General features: G+C 35.6%; 1 protein-coding gene across 2 annotated transcripts in view; it reads right to left on the bottom strand.

Annotated features, from left to right (window-relative positions):
* The window catches only part of LOC131675319 (protein slit), a 1,191,763-nt gene that overhangs the window by 810,820 nt on the left and 359,417 nt on the right, over window positions 1-21,526 (bottom strand). For both annotated transcript variants that reach the window (XM_058954254.1, XM_058954253.1), the window contains exon 4: window positions 6,720-6,859. In XM_058954254.1, coding sequence (XP_058810237.1) covers window positions 6,720-6,859 — 140 coding nt within the window. The remainder of the gene's footprint in view (window positions 1-6,719; window positions 6,860-21,526) is intronic.

Below are 21,526 nucleotides of genomic sequence, written 5' to 3'. Positions count from 1 at the left end.
GTCATAAAAACTGGCCTAGATGTTCATACGTACGAGTAAATAGTAAAATAAACTATTACCTTCGCAAAAAATAACGAAAATAAATTCATTTATTAACTTTACCATTTCATGACTTTTAACAAATGTCTATTATATCACAGATTTCTCTGCTGCTAATGGCACAATATAACTTGACACCAAGAACTACAAGATATAATTGTCGGAGACAAAAACAAACTGTAGAAACAGATTCTAATTTCGAAGATGAATACGCCGAGTGGAGGGCTGAATATTAGAGTAGTTTATAAATATGTAATGTAACATCAATAAAACAGAAACTTATTTTTTTTAGGGAGTAATAAGAATTCTGCAAGTCACTGACGTTAGTCCCAATGGAGATTCAGTGCAAGCCTCGTCTCAAATATCAGGTAGTGGATCATATGCAAGTTAATATAACAATTACTACATGGGTGATGTATAAATTATTATTCATAGTTCAATTTTTTTTCTTTTAGGACTCAATTCCTTTTCTGAAGATTCTGTTGTATCACATGATGAAAGAATACGTACAAATGAATCATCAGGCAGAACAGTCTCGGAAACTGAAATAAGTTAATTAATTAATGCATAGTTTTCAGTTGGTCATGGATGCTGAATATTTACAGGTTATTTCACGTCATCTTGCAGAGTCAAAATATATAAATTTAAAAAACAATATGTGTGTGTGTGTGTGTGTTTGTTTGTGTGTACTTAAACCAAACTGTTATACAGAAAAATTGCAAAATTTTGTTTCACAACCAGTGGCTCTTGGCAAGACGTTTCCATCATACCACACTAATGTGCTAGAGCCTCTATTTATCTCAGATATTATATTAATTAATAATTAATAACCAAATACCTCAAGTCTCATTATTCCGACTTTATCAAATTATAATTTATTTCTTTTGATAATTTGGTTTTGCTGTACAACTATTAACCAGACTATTTATAAATCAGATATTTCAATCATTATAACAGAAATACTGAAACACCCTAATACATACAAATATGCAAATCAATAAAAAACGTAATAAGATTAAAAAACCACTCTGTAACATGATTTTTGAATTTGTATACAAATTAATGTGTTGAAATATTTCTGTCAAAATGAGTGAAATGGCTAATTGGATTCATAAATTAATAGTCTGTTTAAAAATTGTAAGGCAAGATCCGATTATCTGAAGAAATAATTCATATTTAAATAATTTGATAATGTTGCTTTAATGACACTTGGGGTTTATGGGTATTAATTAATAATTAATATAATATCTAAAATAAATAGAGGTGGTGAGGTATTGATGGAAAGATTTTACCTTAGAACCACCGGTTTCTAAATATTTTTTCACTAACCGGTGGCTCCTGGCAAGACTTTTCTATCGATACCTCACTACCTCTATTTATTTCATATATTATATTAATTGATAATTAATAACCAAAAACCTCAAGTCTCATTAAAGCAATATTATAAAATTATAAATCATTTCTTTTGATAATGTGGTCTTACCATACAGTTGTGACAAAATCACACGTTGCCACTAATTCTTTATTACCTAGGTAAGTGAGGCGCTCTCGCTCATGGCAACCGAGGAAGAAAAGAGAAGAAAGGTCATTAAATAAATAACTCAATACCTATACCTTAATAAACTCGCAATCTTATTATAAGTAACAAAACCAAACTCGCGCTACAGCTTAAACTAATCTCTACTCTTATTCATATTGAACAAAAAAAAATAGGTTTTCAGCTAGCTCAGTAAGGAATTCTGAGTGCTAGCCCCTGTTTTATATATACGTTTTATAATATACATTATCGGGTAGCAAGATTCAGAAGATGGAAAGGCGATGAAGCTGTGACATTAAAGATTTCTCAGATAAGTGCAGGGCTGAAATATGAGAAATGAAGGCGGGTTTCTAAATTCGGAGGGTTCGGACTCGTTCGAGAGATTGACTTCCGTATATGATAGATTTCTGTTGCGTATTTCTTTTGAGATCCCAAAAAAATCACCAAACGTACGCATAGAGCGTCAAAGATCTCGGCTTCTCCGAATAAATATGAGACTCCCTTATTTATGATTTATGGTGGAGTACAACCGCAAACGCTAGCGACCGGATGTTGGTTTTTCCACAGTCCGGATTGACCTGCTGGAAAGATACGTTACAAAGGATCAAGTTGGAAAGAGGGTCATGTTCCATTCAAACAAATGTTGCATACATGTTCGGCATTTGTTTTTGTCAAGGCGGAAGAGGAAGCGCGTGTGGTACGATAATACGTGGAACGCAAAGGGCGTTAAAAAATATGCATGCACATTCATGTACTTTTATGTTTTAAACAATGTTAATTATTTTTATCATAAAACATGAAATACTATATAGAAAACTTACGTGATATGCTGTAATATTATAGTATAAGTCTACCTTTTACCAAATAAATGCAATAAATAAATTATAAAAAGAATGTAATTAATAAATATTTTGCAACAACATGAAAATTTTCTTTCTTATAGAAAAATACATTGGAAAGAATATTTTCCTATTTTCTAACTAAATAATACCATAGATCCGACGATTAGAATTATATGCTTATGTAATAAAGAGCAATGAGACGGAAAGGAGCGTGAGAGAGAGACCTGCTAAAAATTCAAGAGCGCAGTGAAGACAAGCACGTGAGCGGGATGAAAGGAGGAGAGCATTACACAACTTACAATTAGTGAAACAGTTAGTATTTATTCGACAGCCTAGTCACGAGGGGGAAAAAAAAGAAAGCGATTGTGCTCTCATTGATTTGTCTTCTTCGTAAGATTTTTTTTGTTTTCTCCTCGGCTTCTTGGTGCATTGAACCCTCTAGAAGATTAGTTTTTCGCGAGTAAGACCATCTTTGAGTTTTGCTACATTCAGTACGAGCAACTGTCCATAATGCTTAAACCTGATACATTCAATACCCACGGAAACCTTTGGTTGGGCTATTGATTTCTGAACGTCACCGCTTGCCATAGAGAACTTTTAATTCATTTCCTTTCATCTCCTACTTTGTTTCGTGATATCGCGCTCATTTTCAGCTCCGCGAAATGGATGTGTATCAGCACCGTGGTTACCGATTGGATCGAAGCGGTAGTTAGTCTCGCAGGGAGAGATGATAATTCTTTAACACCATTAAATAGTATATTTATTCAACCAATCGTTACAATATATTTCTCCTTGTATTTAAATAAATTATCAGAAAATGTTTTCTTTTCTTTAATGCATGAAGTTAAAATACTATTAAAAGTTAATATAATCCTATGGATCCATTTTTTCATCAAGTATTTTTATTTACATAATGAATTATTTCTAAATTTTGCATTAGAAAAAAACATCTGTTGTAAAAAAATTACTTTAACCTATTAAGGCCCATGCCAAACCTGGGAAAGATAGCGTCAAACTAACTATGCCAATCATAGCTAAATCGAAAAAAAAATACCCGTGTTTACTTTTGCCATTTTCAATTGTTTATAAAAAATTATTTAAACAAATTATCAAAAAGTTATTATTTTCAAAAAACTGATAGCGGCAATCGATTCTACGGGAAAAAACATGAAAGAAATGTATATAACGTTTTTTTGTCAAATGTCAATTTGTTCCAAAAACAAATAACTGTAAAATAGCGATTTTCTATATTACTAACATTCAAATTTCTATGAAGCTTCATCCAAATTCAAAGCTTTCTGTCCTATTTTCTTAAACAAATTGACGTCTGACAAAAAAACGTTATATACATTTCTTTCATGTTTTTTCCCGTAGAATCGATTGCCGCTATCAGTTTTTTGAAAATAATAACTTTTTGATAATTTGTTTAAATAATTTTTTATAAACAATTGCAAACGGCAAAAGAAAAAACAGGGGTATTTTTTTTTTCGATTTAGCTACGATTGGCATAGTTAGTTTGGCGCTATCGGCAATAGATTTTGCTTGGGATTTGGCGTATACACAGGTACCTGACAGATTTGCAATTGTTTATAGCCATTTTACACTAACAAATTGACGTCTGACAAAAAAACGTTATATACATTTCTTTCATGTTTTTTCCCGTAGAATCGATTGCCGCTATCAGTTTTTTGAAAATAATAACTTTTTGACAATTTGTTTAAATAATTTTTTATAAACAATTGAAAATGGCAAAAGAAAAAACACGGGTATTTTTTTTACGATTTAGCTACGATTGGCATAGTTAGTTTGGCGCTATCTTTCCCAGGTTTGGCCTGGGCCTTAATGGGTTAAATACTACAAACCAGTAATTATAAAATGCTAAAAATCATATATTTGTGTGTGGTTTGAACAAATTCATACATAGTCATTTGAAACTTTTGGCAATTAAGCTCAAAAGCTAAAGCTAACTACAGAAAAAATATATAGGAAAATGTCGTCACATATTAATATAACATATTTAGATTATTTATAGATTAATGAAACGAGTGTTTTTTTAATTTCAAAAATATTTTTTAGTGAATAACACCTACGTTGGAACAAAATATATTTTTATTAGTAAAATATTTAATTTGAATAGAAAGTACACTGAGGACGTCTACTAGAACATTGCAGAATCAACTTTTGTGTAAAGCTTCAAAATCCAAAAAAAAGATAGAACAAAATTAGAAGTGCTTTCAAGTTTTAACCACTACTATATATAATACTAGCAACATTGGTGACAGTGACTTTCATAAGAATAAAAAGACAGACGTTTTGGATTTAATAATATTTTCTAAATCTAATTTGAAGGTAGACGATGATGGCAATATTGTTAAATTTGAAATTATTAAATAATGACAATTAAAAATTAGCCAAATTTACAGTAACCCCTGGAAAATTAATAAATTTAAATATTATTGTATATTTAATTAGAATACTCGTATATCGAAAGTTATTAGATTAAAGACGCTCGATATGTTGAAACTTATTAAAATATAATTTAATTTTGTCTCTTAAATGTTACTAGATATAGTGTGATCAATAAAAACTATCAAGAATATTAGATTTTATGATCATCAAAAACTATTGAAGTTGTGACGAAGAATCGTGGCATGTGCCGTCGTTTCTGTCGTTGAGCTCTCATCGGAATCCACGCGCCCCGCTGGGCTGCGAGTGTGTGCGTTTAAAGTACACACCCATGCTAGCCTCTTTCTTTTCCCGAAATGCGGCGCTAGGGAAAGCGGCGGAGGAGGCACAAACAGCAGGTAAAGAAGAGCAAGGAGAGAGAGAGAGACGAAAGAAAGAAGAGAGACGGACAGAAAGATAGAAGAAGGAAGAAGTTACGCGTATACCCTCGCGCCAATTTTCTTGGCAGTACCTACTGAGATTGAGTACAAACCGTCACTCGCGCCCTTTTCTACTGCCAATTTCACCATTAAAAAAAGCGGGTTTCCCGTGTTTTTGCTGACGTTCATGAGTTATTATGGATAATCGTCCGGTGTGCGGGATTCGTTTGTTTTGTGAAGAAGAAATTGACTGGGTCGCACCCAGCCACGAATCGCTTAGAAACCCATACCGGTGCGCGTGAGGTTTCGAGCCAGATGACGTAGGCGTGCGCACGTGAGCGGCCGTTACCAAGCGGGCATTTACTGAATGAATTGACAAGCAGAAAGATCGTAAGAGGAGACGAGTAAAGAAACGGTAATAACACCAACAGCAACAACAGAAACAACTATACAGTCACCGGCAACATTAACACCACATACATATACATACATACTCAACAATAGCAGTGGCGGACAGAGAAGTAACGGAGAAAAGCAAAGCAGGAGGACGAGGTCGGTGCTACGATTTTCTCTCTCTCTCTCGCTCGCATGTTTCCGTCGCTATCACTATGCGGGTAGCACGGTAGATCTGTCAGCTACCTCACCGTGTACGAACGTTATTCAACTTTTCCTTTATTACAGCTATTTTGACTTGTATTTCGGAGTGCGGGAGTAGTAACGAAGATGGATCGGGTGGCAGTGCAGCCGACGATTCGTACTTCATCGCGGCAGTGATATTTGTCGATCGTGAGACAAGTCGAAACGTTGTTATTGTTATGTTTTTATTGTTGATTTGTTTAGGTTGATTAAACTTTTTATTATTTCAATACGTATATTGTTATGTTTATTTAGCTCAGTGGAGCATCAAATCTCCTCTTTAAATAATTTGTACGGACGGGCACAAGTTACCCAAATCGGAAACGATCGCTAGAGCTAACTTCGTTACAAAATTTATTAAAAAATATTAAATAAAATGAGATTCACTGAATTATTATTGGAAATGCTACTAGAAGTGATTTGATAATATTGAAATTAATTATGTATTTTCATATTCTGATTGCAATTAAATTCTATTAACTGTAATTAAGAAAGAACTTCATTGCAATTAAGAAATAATCAACATTAATCAACGTGATTATTAAAATCAATCATTTTATTAAAAGCGATTGAAGTTTTTTTAATTTCATCAACTCGAATGAAAATCGGTAATTTATTTTGAGCAAAATTGGTTAACTTATTTTATTACGAGGTTATTATATGAAAATGTGCATTAAGCTATTCAAGGTTCGATATATTATTTCTCACTATTAATCATAATAAATTATGTTAAATTAAATTATCTTACTAAAGATCTAACGAAAGATTTTTTCCAACCTATTGTTTGGAAAAATTGAAATATTGGAAAATAAATTTATAGTTAATTGAAAAGTATATTACCATGAAAATCTCCAACTCTGATCAATGGAACTCCATTTTCTTGCATTTCTAATTTTTTCAGTATATCAAGAGACGATAATGAAGGCGTAGGTATATGATGCAGGTCATTGCCACCTAGATTCAACCTCTTCAATTTCCTTCTACAAAAGTATGAAATTTTATTTAATTTGTATTCTATGGATTATACTAATTTTTACATATTTAAGCGGAAATAGATAATTTGAGATTTATATATATTAAAAAAGTACACAACATTTATTCAAACTCCTTCTTGATTACCGCTTATAAAAAAATAATTGATTATCCCTGTAACCTAGAAAATAATCTTTGAAAATTAATTAATTCAGCCAATCATAGTCTTAGTGAGATTTTCTCATGATTGTAATTATCTCCTTCACTTGACCTTAGCAACTAAAGCGATGGTGGTTGAAGAGTCGGCGTGCGCGGACGTTCAACTACACAAAACTGATAGCATCGAAACATCAATTGTTCGATTCGACTTTTTTTTAGTATCATTTAGATAAAATAATTAATAGAACTAGCTCTTGGCTCGTCAGATGACAATAGAGCCAGCTTTTCATTCGTCAAACTTTAATAGAGTTAGCCTTTCATTTGTCTAACATTTGTCAACTCTTCACTTTCCTAACTAATAAAGTCAGCCTTTCGCTCGTCTGACAATGACAGTAAGGATTAAAATTTGTTTGGAACTTCTGTAGAACCTATGCAGAAATTTCATAAAACTTATGTGGAACTATTGTAGGTTATATGTGGAATTTATTTGAAGAGTAGTGGGATTTTTTAGAGCTTATACGAAATTTCTGTGGAGCTTTTATAGATTTTGATTATGGAGTAATTATTCGAGTCTTTAGTAGTTCATTCACAGGTTTTAAGTAGAATTTATGTGGGATTTTTTTGGATTTATGTGAAACTTTTGTAGGACTTAAATTAGATTTTATGAAATCTTTTTGAAACTGTATGGGACTCTTATAAAACTTAAGTATAAATATTTTTAGATTTAATTTGGCCGTTGATTTTTCAAAGGCGCTGCTTATCAACAAGGTTAAGCCTAGCTCATGATTGCGTCCAGTATTTGCATACTAGACCTATGCGATATCTAAATTTTGTTTGTTTTCGCAGCAACCTTGCGAGCTTTGGAAGTGATGACGTTGTATCTTATTGGCGATCGTCAAACTCAACCATGATGGCCAATTAGACGCGATGTCAATACTAACTTCGAGCAATCAAGGTACTATATAATGTCCATCCATCTTACACGGATATAAATTGAACTCCTATAGCCTACTCCTAACTCCTAACACGAATAATCGAACACCAAAGGAAAAATCAGGAAGATATATATTTATTGCTATATGCTTTTATATTGTTAATTTACCTGTCTATTTTTGACTAGCTCCACTATCTGTTACAAGCAGATATACATCAAATATACGAAGTCTGTCCCAAGAGTATCCGACCTACTGTGATTTTTCGGCGCTTGATTTAATCTTCATCATCTGAGGAATGCTATCCTTCAAAGCAATCTCCGTTTAATTAAATAAGACGTTCATATCAATGTTTCCATTTATTAAAGCAAATTTCAAGGTCAGACTTTGGAATTGCTTTTAGTTTATTCGTCGTATTAGTTTGAACAGTCTCTTTATCGTCGAATCGATGTACGTTAAGCGGCATTTTCATTCGAGGAAACAACCAAAAAACGCAACGGAGCTATATCGAAATTGCATGGAGGCTGATGAATCTACGCAACACTGTTTTAATAAATACTGCTGCACAAGGTATCCTGCATGCGCTGGAGAATTGTCATGATTGAAGGAGTCAGTTACCAGTTTCTCAAAGTTGCGGACGTTTTTTCCTGATTGCATCACGTAATCTTTTCAAAACTGCAACGTAGGTTATATATGGAATTTATTTGAAGACTAGTGGGATTTTTTAGAGCTTATACGAAATTTATGTGGAGCTTTGTTGATTTTCTGGCTTGTAGGAGCATATTTGTGGTGCACAACGTCCTAAAAAATCAATCTACATTGACTTGATGTTATTTCAACTATGACGGGCTTTTTTCGGCCGAGACTCGGATGGAAGTTTCTACTGCGAAGATTGTTGTTTTGTTTCAGGATCAAAACAATAAACCCATGATTCATCACTGGTAATAAGCTTTTTAAGAAAGTTTTCATCACTATTTATTATTTCCAGATTGTCCTGAGCGATTTCTAATTAAAAATTTTTTATCTGAGCGCAGGTACATAATGAATTTTTCACATTCACGAGTCATCCCCAAATTCGCCAAATAGTACATTTTGGTATTTCAACTTCATCTTTCATTTCTATTACAGCCAAGCGACGATCTTGTTCAACTGCGACACGCATACGCTCAACATTATCCGACAATATTCCCGTCAAAGGTCGATCAGAACGAAGATCATTGTCAACAAATATGCAGCCACTTTTGAATCGCCTATACTACTTGTTTACTTTTATTATTATGTTTTGCCCACTCATCTTAAAAAGCCTTCTGAAACATTTCAATAGTTTCTGCTCAACTTTTACCAAGATTAAAGCAAAATTTTATACAAATTCGCTGTTTGTTCTACCAATTTAGGCAATAAACGAATTGCAACGAACGCAAACAAATCGTTGTAAACAAATACACGTTGTGCGGCAAATAAGGCATTTCATCGGTATGTCGGACTACTGATAAGAAGGTTAGGAGTTGCTGGTGACGTTTGTACTCTCCAGAGATCACCTAAGTCTCGCCGCGCGAAGATATGAACGTACGTCGGATACTTTTGAAATCGACCTCGTAAATATCGACCAAATTTCATTATAAACAAAAGCATCGTGAGCCTTAAATAATTTTTCTATGATGTTTGACTTACACTCTGATTTCAGATACGAGAGTATGTTCTACTGTTTTCTCAATTTTTTTTCATTTTTGCATCTTATTTATTTAATTCATTTGCTAACGTTAATTAATTTGCTATTTGAATCCTCTAATTATTATTAGATTATTAAATTGATTTATTAGTTTTCATATGTAATTAGTTTTGTAAGTTAGGCGATATAATCCATTTCATAATTATCAAGTAAATAAATAAGATCTTACATTAACTTTGCAATATACGATTATTCCGGAACATTGAATTACCTTTTCTTTTCCTTTTCTATCCGTTAGCTTTTTAATACAAACAGGAATCCGTTCTCTTTTCTTAGTTTCTAGCTCACAAATAATAGTGGAGTGGCATTGTTTCGGATTTCTTATAAATTGAGAATGTTCAATACCTGGACTCTTTATTTGGAAACTTTATTTACAATCTGTCTATCATATTGAGACAATATGTAAATGTTGTTAATATATATACAGGGTGTTTCATTTTAATCCGACCACGCGCATAACCTAGTAGAAACAAACTTATCAAAAAATGAGCTCCACAAAAGTTGCAGGGGACAGAGGGGGCCACCAATCGCTACCATCAATTTTGACCCTTAATACGTTTTTCAAGGTCATCTGAAATTCAAAGTGCTTTTTTAAATGGGAACCCCTATTTTTTACTCCGGAATCATTTAGAGCAGAAAAAATTATATCCAAAATGATATTTTAAGCTTATATTTATGACCTGATAAGGTCAATTGAAGTTCAAATGCTCAAGAAACCTTCTAATAACTGGTTTTTTAAATTTATTGGTAGAATAAATATTGTAAAGATACCTTTTGAAAGTAATTATGTAAAATGCCATGCTATTTTTGAAGCTATTTTGCAAGGTCATTTGAAAGTCATAGTGTTCTCAGACCACAGATTGACCTAACAGACCGAACCAACGTTACAACAAGTAACTAAAAACTAAAATAGCTCAGAGTAGCAGCTACATAAAACAGAGCGATGATATAAGAGATTGCCAATCGCCACGTTACGACCATTATGACTCGCAGGCGGAAGGTACAGACCGTCAAGGACGTCTTGACTGGCGAAACCGAGTGATAAAAGACAACCGATACACTAGCTACCAATCTGGAGCACTCAGTACAAACAAAAACGTTGACCATTCAGACAACTGGGATAAACGCTCGTCTAATTGTGACCGCCCCGACCAGAGCGTAGAAGGCGAAGCAAAGCTAGAAGCCCAGTGAAGCGTCCCAGTCGTGACAACAGCTATGAATTAATGAGAATAGTACGCTCACAACACTTAGGCGTAAATCATGCGTCACGAGAGTCCAGGAACAGGAACCGTTGTGACAGCCAGGACCGTGAAAGGCAATGACGTGAAAGATCAAGTAAGTCTAGACACTTCAGTAGCGATCGATCCACGAGCCAACATAGCCACAGGTCGAGAACCAACACCAAACCGCCATATAAATCTAACCAAAATCGAATACCAAAGGACCAACGTGATCATGGAAACAATTGGCGTGAAGCTGACCGCTACCGCTTGGTCTCTGAACGCTCAGAACATTCAGACCACAGACGCTCGAGCCGACGGCACCGATCACACAGACGAAGATCTTCAGGTTCAGAGGATGACGTCGCAAGCCGTGACCTACCCAATATAAAATTACTAGAAAGTAGAAAAATCCGATTTAACGAACATGATGGATCGGAGGATTTCATCCAGCAAATCGAGACTCTAAAGCGGCGCATTAAAATGACCAGCAAAGACTTACTAGAGATAATAACGGTAGTATCCTCTAAGGAAGTAAATTCATGGTATCAAGGAATATCCAAAGAAATACATACGCGGAGTGACTTGAAGAGAGAACTGAAAGACCCCTATGGGCGACGACTGATCGATGATGATATCGAGGAAGTGCTTAGACGAAGGACTCAAGGTGAAGGTGAGACCATAATCAAGTACTTGAATGCGTTCAGGTATATCGTCAGATAATTCAAACACTCGATACCAATGAAACAACAAATTAAAATTGCTAGACGCGGAATAGTCCCAGCCCTCCAGGATATACATGGCTGACAAACATAGGTCGTTTCAGTAACTTGACCTATTACGGTCACAAATAGGAAGATCTGGAGGAAATGGATAAGCAATATCATCCACCACCGACCAAGACTCATTTTCCAGCCACTGCACCCAAAACATCAAACAGACTTAAGAACAACAGGGTGTCGAGCGTATAATATACGGTCGCGAACAAAGACGTGAGGGATAACAGACTACAAGAACCCTCGCGCAAAAATAAAAAATCAAGAAAAGGCAAAAGGACGATTCAGCACAGCAACTGACGTACTCACCACCGATGACGGCACACGTGGCAGCAAATAAACCTTTACGATTTGCTGGACTGCCACCCTCAGATCAGCCCAATAATCAGATCAGAAGCTAACCAAATTGGCATAACAACCAGGAGCAAGCCAGAGAGCAACCAGTGAAATGGAGCCTAGGTGGAATAAACCACCTTTGATTCCTTTTCAGACCGACAACAGACCAAACAATAATAAAATCCAACCAGGCAAACAACCAAAATGGACCATGCAAATGCTTCTAAATAATTAGAGATAATGCCCACAAAACCCGTGTTTCTTTTGTTACCAATCTGGATACTTCGCAGCCTAATGCCTAAAAAAAGAGCTGTTATTTCTAAAAGACCGCTCGAAAACACGCAGACAAACTCATTGCCGAGTATGCAAAAACATCGGTGCCCCCTTCAACTTTTACAAATACTGTCAAGGAATCCGTACAGAACTGTTGGAAAACAGTTTCGATGGGGAACAGAAGAAGCCGACGTCCTACCAACAACCAGCAATAGGCCCAGACAATGGTAGATGGGAAGTTGTAACGAAAAACATAGCCTAAATAAACATTGAATCAGATAATGACGAAAATCATCGAGACCTGTAGGAAACATCGTCAGTGCGAGAATCTGCCCATTTGGAAATAAACTGTGACGAGAAGATACCGGACCCAACCGACCTGGAAACTGACACAGTACCACCTCCAATGGCGTGGGTTGACGACGAACCACTCAGCAAATTACTAAGAGGGTTGAAAAACCATGATACTATCCTCTTAGACCTCAATGATCAGACCCCAGCTGATAACAGACTGGTAGAGAACTCGTCTTTCCCTCAGTGGAGTGATTGACACCGGAAAAACCAATAAAACAGCCACTAGAGGAAAATACAGGAAACAAGTCAAACGAACAGATCGTAATCGACACTGAAACGAACAATCAACCCGTTTCAGAGAACAAATCTAAGAAAACGGATAATTTCAGACAATTCGTACACAGTCCAAGTTAATCCACAGGCGCAGGCTGTTCTGGTGGTGGCTGGCGTAATACCCGTGGATCTTCTGGCCTTTGAACGCAAAAGGATCTACGGGAGCAGCGCGGACATAGGACGAAAGAACGCGACAATCGCTGAGCGCGACGTGACAATTGACATTTGGCAAGACCGATGGACAGAGGAACGAGGTGGTAACTGGACGAGACGATTGATACGGGACTTGAGGCTGTGGCTCGGAAGGAAATTTGGTGATGTAAATTTCTACGTCACCCAGCTCTTGACGGGCCACGGGTACTTCCGACGGTACCTCTATAATATGAACAGACTACGAACACCCGATTGTAAGTACTGTGGACACGAACGAGACGACGCGGAACACATGGTTTTCGCGTGTGACCGCTGGACAAGACTAAGACAGGAACTGGAAGAAACGGTCGGCGGCATCACCCCCGATAACATCGTGGCTCTCATGCTGCGTGAATCCGAATGGTGACGCTTAGTCGCTACCTATACAGAAACTATACTGAGACGTAAGAACGCGGACGGCTGCCTGACAGATGACTGAGCAGACGAAGTGATGCGACGCACTATAGTTACCATTTGCGGGTACTGTTTATATTGAGGATGGTTAGGAAGGTTACTGTAATGAGGCTCATTTATAGAATATTATGCCTGCTTTCTAGACTAATGAACAGGCCTTTCCTGAGGGTACTTCTCTTAGTGCGGATCGGTTCATGTGTACATTTTCGTACATTAATATATATATATATATATATATATATATATATATATTGTGTATTTGCATATTTACGATCCAACTGTAATATCGTTGCAAACATATTTTCATTTATTACTAATAGAATTTGAAAAATCAAAACACCAATCCGTATACGAAGGTTACACTGTTTATAAATAATTATATACAATTACTGCTGAAACAAATCATTAATGAATCTAAAGAAAATATTTACCTAAATTTCGTTTTGATCAGTTCGTAGGATCCTGGCATTTAGTTTTAATGTTAGATATACAGACAAAAATTGATACATGCAAATTAGATTTTGATAATCAGATTATTGGCACGATATTCAATTTAAGAATCGCAAATCTAATTTCTATAATAATTCATCACTCATCACTTAGCTCGTTTTCTTCTATATCACTTGGCCCATCGATTTCCATTTCATCAGATACTGACTGAAGAAGACTGAAAAGTCACATTTTATTATTTTTTATGATGGAAGTCACGGGCATAAAATATTTAGTTATGATACCTACTTTTCTTGTATATATTTTTCAACTTCGATTGCAATGGATTGCTTACGCAAAAGTGCTATTCTTTTCTTTATGCCTATTAATGATATTAAAGGATCACTCATCTCAATAGCCCTATTATATAGATCTTTTATACGATTCAGTCGCGAACTTTGACGACAATGATCATTTTTATTCGATCTATAATATTTATGCGATGATTCTAAGCCATCTTCAGCAAAGTATGCGATAGGAAGAGGAAAATTTTCAGCAATTTGGCAACCATGTATCAGAAGCTTATGTGTAGTTGGGTTCATCTTAGCCCATTTGTATAAGGTATAATATAGTTTATAAGTATCCCAACAAAATGCTCTCATTTTTCGTAAATTTAATAGTTTTTTGCACCTGAATGCTGCAAGAATGATGGCAATATTTGTAACTAATTCTTTATCAAGCTCTAACGCTTCTGCAAAAGCTGATGGATTTCTAAAACAAGTTCTAGCTAAATTTCCGGTGTTAGTTGTCCCTGTACCTTGCAATAATTGATCTGCTCTAATTTTGAATTTATCATATAATTTCTCTTTAACAAAATCTTCTCTTTCTTTATATTTTTCTGCAAAATGATTACATTTTAAGTGATATGTCAATTTGATAAAATAATGAATTTTCGTCCAGGCATTCTATCGTCCTACATGGACATTATTATAAAATGCTGCCTATTGTACGGGTAGCTTTTTTGAAGATTAAAGCATTCATAAAAGTTTTTATGAGTTTTGCTATTAGATGATATGAAGGATCCAGTGGAAAAAAGGGGGATTGTCGTAAAAAAAATTTTTTTGTTTTGCATGTGAAAATCGTAGTTCCCTGGTATTTTCATCTTTTGATACATTAAAAAACATTCTTAAATAGTTACATAACAACTTAATTCTAATCTTAATCAGTTTGGTAATAATTGAAACGCTTAAAAATCGACTACAAATAGAAAAAACTGACAATTCCTCTTTTTCCCCTGGACCCTTCATATATTTCCATTTGTACTTGAAAAAGAGGGATATTTTATACGCAATACATTTTTGTATGTTAATATATATAATTAAAATACACACCTTTATCTGGGTCAGTTCTTTCCCACTGTTCGAAGGGCTTGCGATAACTTAAGTTCATTAAATGTTCCAAGGCCTTAATTTCGCAATGCAAAATACCTAACCCGTATTTCAACGATGCAGGTTTTGGTATGAATTCATTTTCCAAATCACAAAATGCAGAAGTTGTGAGATTACAGCATAGACACCTTGACGAAGAACGGTTACCAGTGATGGTATTTAAGCACTTTCCATCAAATAAGGTTTTGAAAACTTCGTATTTCAAACGTACCGATTTCCCATTTGACAAAGTAAAAGAATGAGAAGAAAGACTAGTAATTTCTTTTTCTATTCGTGCGTATTCTTTTTTTGTATTTTCCGGAGTTTCCTTCTCAAAACATATTCTCACAGGTCTGAAAAATCTAACACTCATGGGAGTAGGGTTTATCCAACTATATTCATCACTTCTTGAATGAAAAAGATGAATAACTCCAATACAGGTAACAAAAAGTGATACTTGAGCATTTTTATCTTCATACTCTTCGTTTTCGAACTTTTGCTGAGGATTCTTATGGCCCGAAGAACTGTCAAATCCTATGAATACGCGCATCTGTAAGTTACGATATATACTTTCAGGCCATTCAAGAACTATCGCTTCACATAAATGCTCACCAGTAATGTTGAGTAGCTCTTGCAAAGAAACACAGATTTCAATTTCATTGAGTGTTTCATATTTACGTGGATAACATTTTTGTTTCTCTGCAATTATAGTTTTATAGTTTGGATAAATTTTACAATCTAAATTTTTTGTATCATTCACTATTGCTTCGTATTGACTTTTAGTTAAACTATTTTCTATAATAAATGCTAAGGCTGAACTAGGCGTATGAGTTTTTGGAAGATTATCTTTTTTTTGCACTTCAGGATGTGGAGTAAAACTATTCTTGCCTATTATTTTGTTTACAATATTTATGATTGTAGAATTGTAGTTTGGATCGCTGAGCAAACTTTGAGCTCGTCGGTACAAAGTCATTTGAGATACAGTATTCAACGGCTTTTTTTTTCGGCCACACTTTATGCTAGAGTGCTGTTTCTTTTTTGGCCTGCCTATTCCTTTCGATCTTTTATTCTTATTACTTCGACTCATTTTCAATTACTGTCTGATACATACAAATTTTTAATTCATTAATATCAAAAAGTCATTGATAATAGAAAAGTATATTTCTTGACTAAAAAACATCGCGCACAACTTCGATTAAATAAATTAAAATTCTTTTTAATCTTAAGTTTTTCAAAATTATTTAAAAATCAGTCTATCTGACAAATGCCTTTTTTCTGAAAAGCTCTATTTTCACAAAATATATCGAAAACTATCGAAAAAGTATTAAAATATGAATTGACACGAAACAGAAATTATTTGTATTCTGTATATACACGCAATTTGAAAAAAAAAACTATATATCCTTTCAGGGTAATATTTGATACCCAAAGATTTTTTTACTATTCATGTAATCTTAGGTACTTCCTTATTTTACTGTTACAAATTAATTTTTCATGTTTACATATGTAAATACAAATAATCGTATAATAAAATCTAGTTTTTAAAATACAATGATATTGCGTAAGAAATATTTAAATAAAATACCTGGTTTGTCTTCCTTTGTTCATGTCAAAATTGATGTTTCCTAATGTGAGGTTCAAATTCAAACAGTGATCATTGCTTTCTAAGAAATAATCGTTAGATCTTTTCATTTCAGAGCCGAAAACAATAAAACAATAACAAAAATAAATCATAAGCAGTTGAAAAAGATAGGATATATATATATGTGTGTGTGTGTACGCAAATGTACATGTGTACCGATCCGTACTAAGGGAAGTACCCTCAGGAAAGGCCTGCTCATTAGTTGACTCTAGAAAGCAGGCGTAATATTCTATAAATGAGCCTCATTACAGTAACCTTCCTAACCATCCTCAATATAAACAGTACCCGAAATGGTAACGTAGTGTTTTATATGGGTACTGATCTAAAAAACATAGTAAAAAGCTGTGCAAATTCAGCTCTGCAAACTTTATATATATCTATAAATTTTTTGCCTGAAAGTTCAATAAAACATCATGTTTTCAAAAGCCTATATCTCCGCGAATTTTTAATCTTTATTGACGCGCGACCTCTCATTTTTTTTGTTTTTTGGTCTACTTTTGCAAAAAAATATTACTTGTCAAAAAATATTTCCGTAACTAGACGCATTTTGAAGAAAAGTGCTCAAAAATTCAAAAATTGAAACTTTGACCTTGAAATTGAAGGTCCTATAAACAATTCGGACTATTTTTCCCTTATTCAACATCTTTTCATGTTTCAAATGCCGCCCGGCGCATCTTTTTATCTTTATTCGTTCGCCAGATATTTTATTTTGAGCAAAATTTCCCGATTTATCCTATAGTGCGACGTAACGAGATACAGAGGAACGACACGAATGGACGAACACAGACAGAACCTTCAGTCAGAAGTAATATCAACATAGTCTCTGGCTGTGGAAAGAACACCAATGAGATGGCGGTTTAGTGGGTAGGCCTATTTTTTTTTCGGGGAGTCCCACATAACCCCTTAGTCAGAAAGAGTAGGGGGAATCCGCAAAAAGAATTTCGTCACTCCTTGTAAAAAAAAAAAATAATAATAATAATAATAATGCCGGGCTGGTCCAGTGAGTGGTAACACCTCACTGGGCAAATGCTAGCTTCCAACGTCCACGACGTGCCCGGTGGAAACGTTGTCCGTCGCGTCAATGCTCTGAGCAGCAACGCTATAACGGACACGGCCAAGAGGAAGATATGGCTTACAAATGACGCAAAAGATAATGGTATTCTGCCGATTTTTCCAACCATTAATCACTTATACACATACCCACACACACACTACGCAAACATTCACACACACACGCCTTCTGGCAAACCGGGGAAGAGAATGCTCGGCGACCCTATAAAGGGGTCTTACCAAAAAGCGAATGGTCGGGGACTCCTATAAACGGAGCCGCCCGAAAGCGAGTGAAGGGGATCTCTCTAAACGGGCTCTCCCCGTGAACGAAGCTCGGTTTCGCCTATGGGCATTTACATACACGCACACACCACAGGGAGGAATACTGAACACATAGGGTAAACACACAGGGGAGGGGACCTCAGGGACCGCGCGTCGTTCTAGCGCGGTTTGTGGAGTTGCGACCACGAGGGACCTTTAGCATAACGGGACACAAAACTATGAAAAATGCACAATGAAAACACTGATGTACCTCAAGTGGTAACTCCTTCTCAGGAGGAATCCACCCCGGGTTCCGATCGGGTGAAAGCCCCAGCGGCACTTGAGGGCCGCACTTTGTGCACGGAAATGGGGGAAATGACACGAAAAAACGACATGAACCTACTGAACTTACCGAGACGACAGAGGACGGACAGTGGTGAAGCGGCGGCAGTGGGGTGAGTTACGTCTCTGCCGTTGACAGCCAAGAACCGACGACAGGACGAACACCGACAATAACAAACGATACACGAGACATGACGGAACTGCTGCGGCTCTTACAAGAGACGGCAACGAAAATGGCCAAGGCAGCAAACATACAAAAGAACATGAACATGATAGTGAAGATGGGGATTAAGATAATTCTCGAGACTGTGGACATCGCGCTGCACAAGCGATCGGACACAGTTTCGGAAAGACGTTTCCAAGACAACAACAATACAGACAGGATAGCGGCGAATAACAAAGAAACGCCACGGATGAAACGAAAACGTTCGCCGGTCGGAACCACGCCGGAGCCCTCACAAAAGAGGCCACCGACGATGGAACCGACCAAGGACTGGCAGACGGTAACACGAAAAACGATCAGACAAGACAAAAAAAAAACGGACGTAAAGAATTGGTCTGACATACATTGTGGTCAATAGGTTCAAAACCACCTAGAGGCCAGAAATCTTATTTAAACTTTATAATTTTTGGTGAGGATCTTTTTTATACTATATGTAAGAGAGCAACGAAGCCCATTCTCCAAACTCACAAACCCAAAACCCCAAACCCACAAACCTCAAACCGACAAATCCAATACTCCAAACCCCCAAACCCACAAACCCCAAATCCAATACTCCAAATCCAAAACCCAATACTCCAAACCCAAAACCCAATACTCCAAACCCAAAACCCCAAACCCCAAACTCCCAAACCCACAAACCTCAAACCCACAAAACCAATAATCCAAACCCCCAAACCCACAAACCCCAAACTCACAAACCCAAAACCCCAAACCCTCAAACCCACAAACCCAAAACCCACAAACCCAAACCCACAAATCCACAAAACCAAAACCCAAACCCACAAATCCACAAACCCATAAACTCAATAAAACCCAAAAACCCAAAACCCCAAACCCACAAACCCCAAATCCACAAACCCAATACTCCAAACCCACAAACCCAAAACCCCAAACCCCAAACCGCAAACCCCAAACTCCCAAACCCACAAACCTCAAACCCACAAACCAAATACTCCAAACCCCCAAACTCACAAACACCAAACCCACAAACCCAATACTCCGAACCCAAACCCACAAATCCACAAACACAAAACCCATAAACTCAATAAAACCCAAAAACCCAAAACCCCAAACCCACAAACCCCAAATCCACAAACCCAATACTCCAAACCCACAAACCCCAAACCCACAAACCCAAAACCCCAAATCCTCATACCCACAAATCCAAAACCCACAAACCCAAACCCACAAATCCACAAACCCAAAACCCATAAACTCAATAAAACCCAAAAACCCAAAACCCCAAACCCAACCCATAAACCCCAAATCCACAAACCCAATACTCCAAACCCACAAACCCAAAACCCCAAACCCCAAACCCCAAACTCCCAAACCCACAAACCTCAAACCTACAAACCCAATACTCCAAACCCCCAAACCCACAAACACCAAACCCACAAACCCAATACTCCAAACCCAAAACCCAATACTCCAAACCCACAAACCCAAAACACCAAACCCCAAACCCCCAAACCCCCAAACCCCCAAACCCCCAAACCCACAAACCTCTCTCTCTCGTAGAATTCATTTAACACATTGCACTTCATTATGTCTTTTTATCCTGACTTCATCATTTTTTTTTTAAATAACAGATTTCAATATGTAAGCTCTATGTCAATTATAAATTTAAATTTCTTAATCGTGTAATTTCAAATACTTATATAGTAAATTGTAATCCCAATTTATTCTACATTATTGAAAGCTTATAATGGTGAAAGTTTGAAAGTTACTGTTTTATGTTTATGGTGAAAATCTAAAACATCTATGTATGGCTGTCTATTTTCCTTTCTATAGTATGCAACTTATTATAATGTATTGCGAGTAGATCGATTTAAAAACCTAAATCAGTTATATTACAAGAAAAAACTATAGATAAAATAATATTTTTATAATTAGAACAAGCAAAATTGAATATGTCAAATTCAAGTAACTCAAATTGTAAATGAAATGGAATAACAGTAGTCGTTATCAATAAGAATAAGATGTATAAAAAATTTAACCACATATAACGTTTAAGTTAAAATTTGCTAAATAATTTCCTTTAATATTAGTAATATTCATTAGTAATACTAATAAGTCATATTTGTATTGTATTATCTATAATCATTCACATTACATTTATTCATCACAATCATTCGAGAGCCTATTTTTTTAAATTTTAGATTATTTAAAAAAAATAAAGACTTGTGCATACTTGCAGTATTATTAGTATTCTTACATCACACTAACATCACACTTAATATTTTAAAATGGAATCTCTTACTCTACCCCACTTAAACTTATATGACGTATTGTTCAAAATCGATAAAAATGAACAAAATGTTGATTGCTTAATCAGTTATGTTAATACGATTTATCCTGACTTAGACGAAGAACAATTATCGCGCGTGAAAAAAAACTTAGTATTAGTTTTCTGCGCATCTTCAAAGTGAAATTATCTTCTGCATTTTACAAACAAAATGTATTTAGAAATAAAAATTGCCAGTGGTTATCAGAAAATGTTATTATTGATCTTAAAGAGGATGCCCCGAGTGATGGCAGACCATCATTAGATAATTACGAAGGTAGTTCTACATCTACTAAGCGCAGAAAAATACTACTTCTGTCTGAAAGTTATTCAGAAGAAGAAATAAAACAGGCTTT

Source organism: Phymastichus coffea, unplaced genomic scaffold, assembly GCF_024137745.1.
Source record: "Phymastichus coffea isolate CEN01 unplaced genomic scaffold, Cenicafe_Pcof_1.1 PCOF00019, whole genome shotgun sequence".
Taxonomy (NCBI): Eukaryota; Metazoa; Arthropoda; class Insecta; order Hymenoptera; family Eulophidae; genus Phymastichus; species Phymastichus coffea.
Note: the sequence above shows the minus strand (reverse complement) of the source record. Positions and strands in the feature narration are given on the sequence as shown.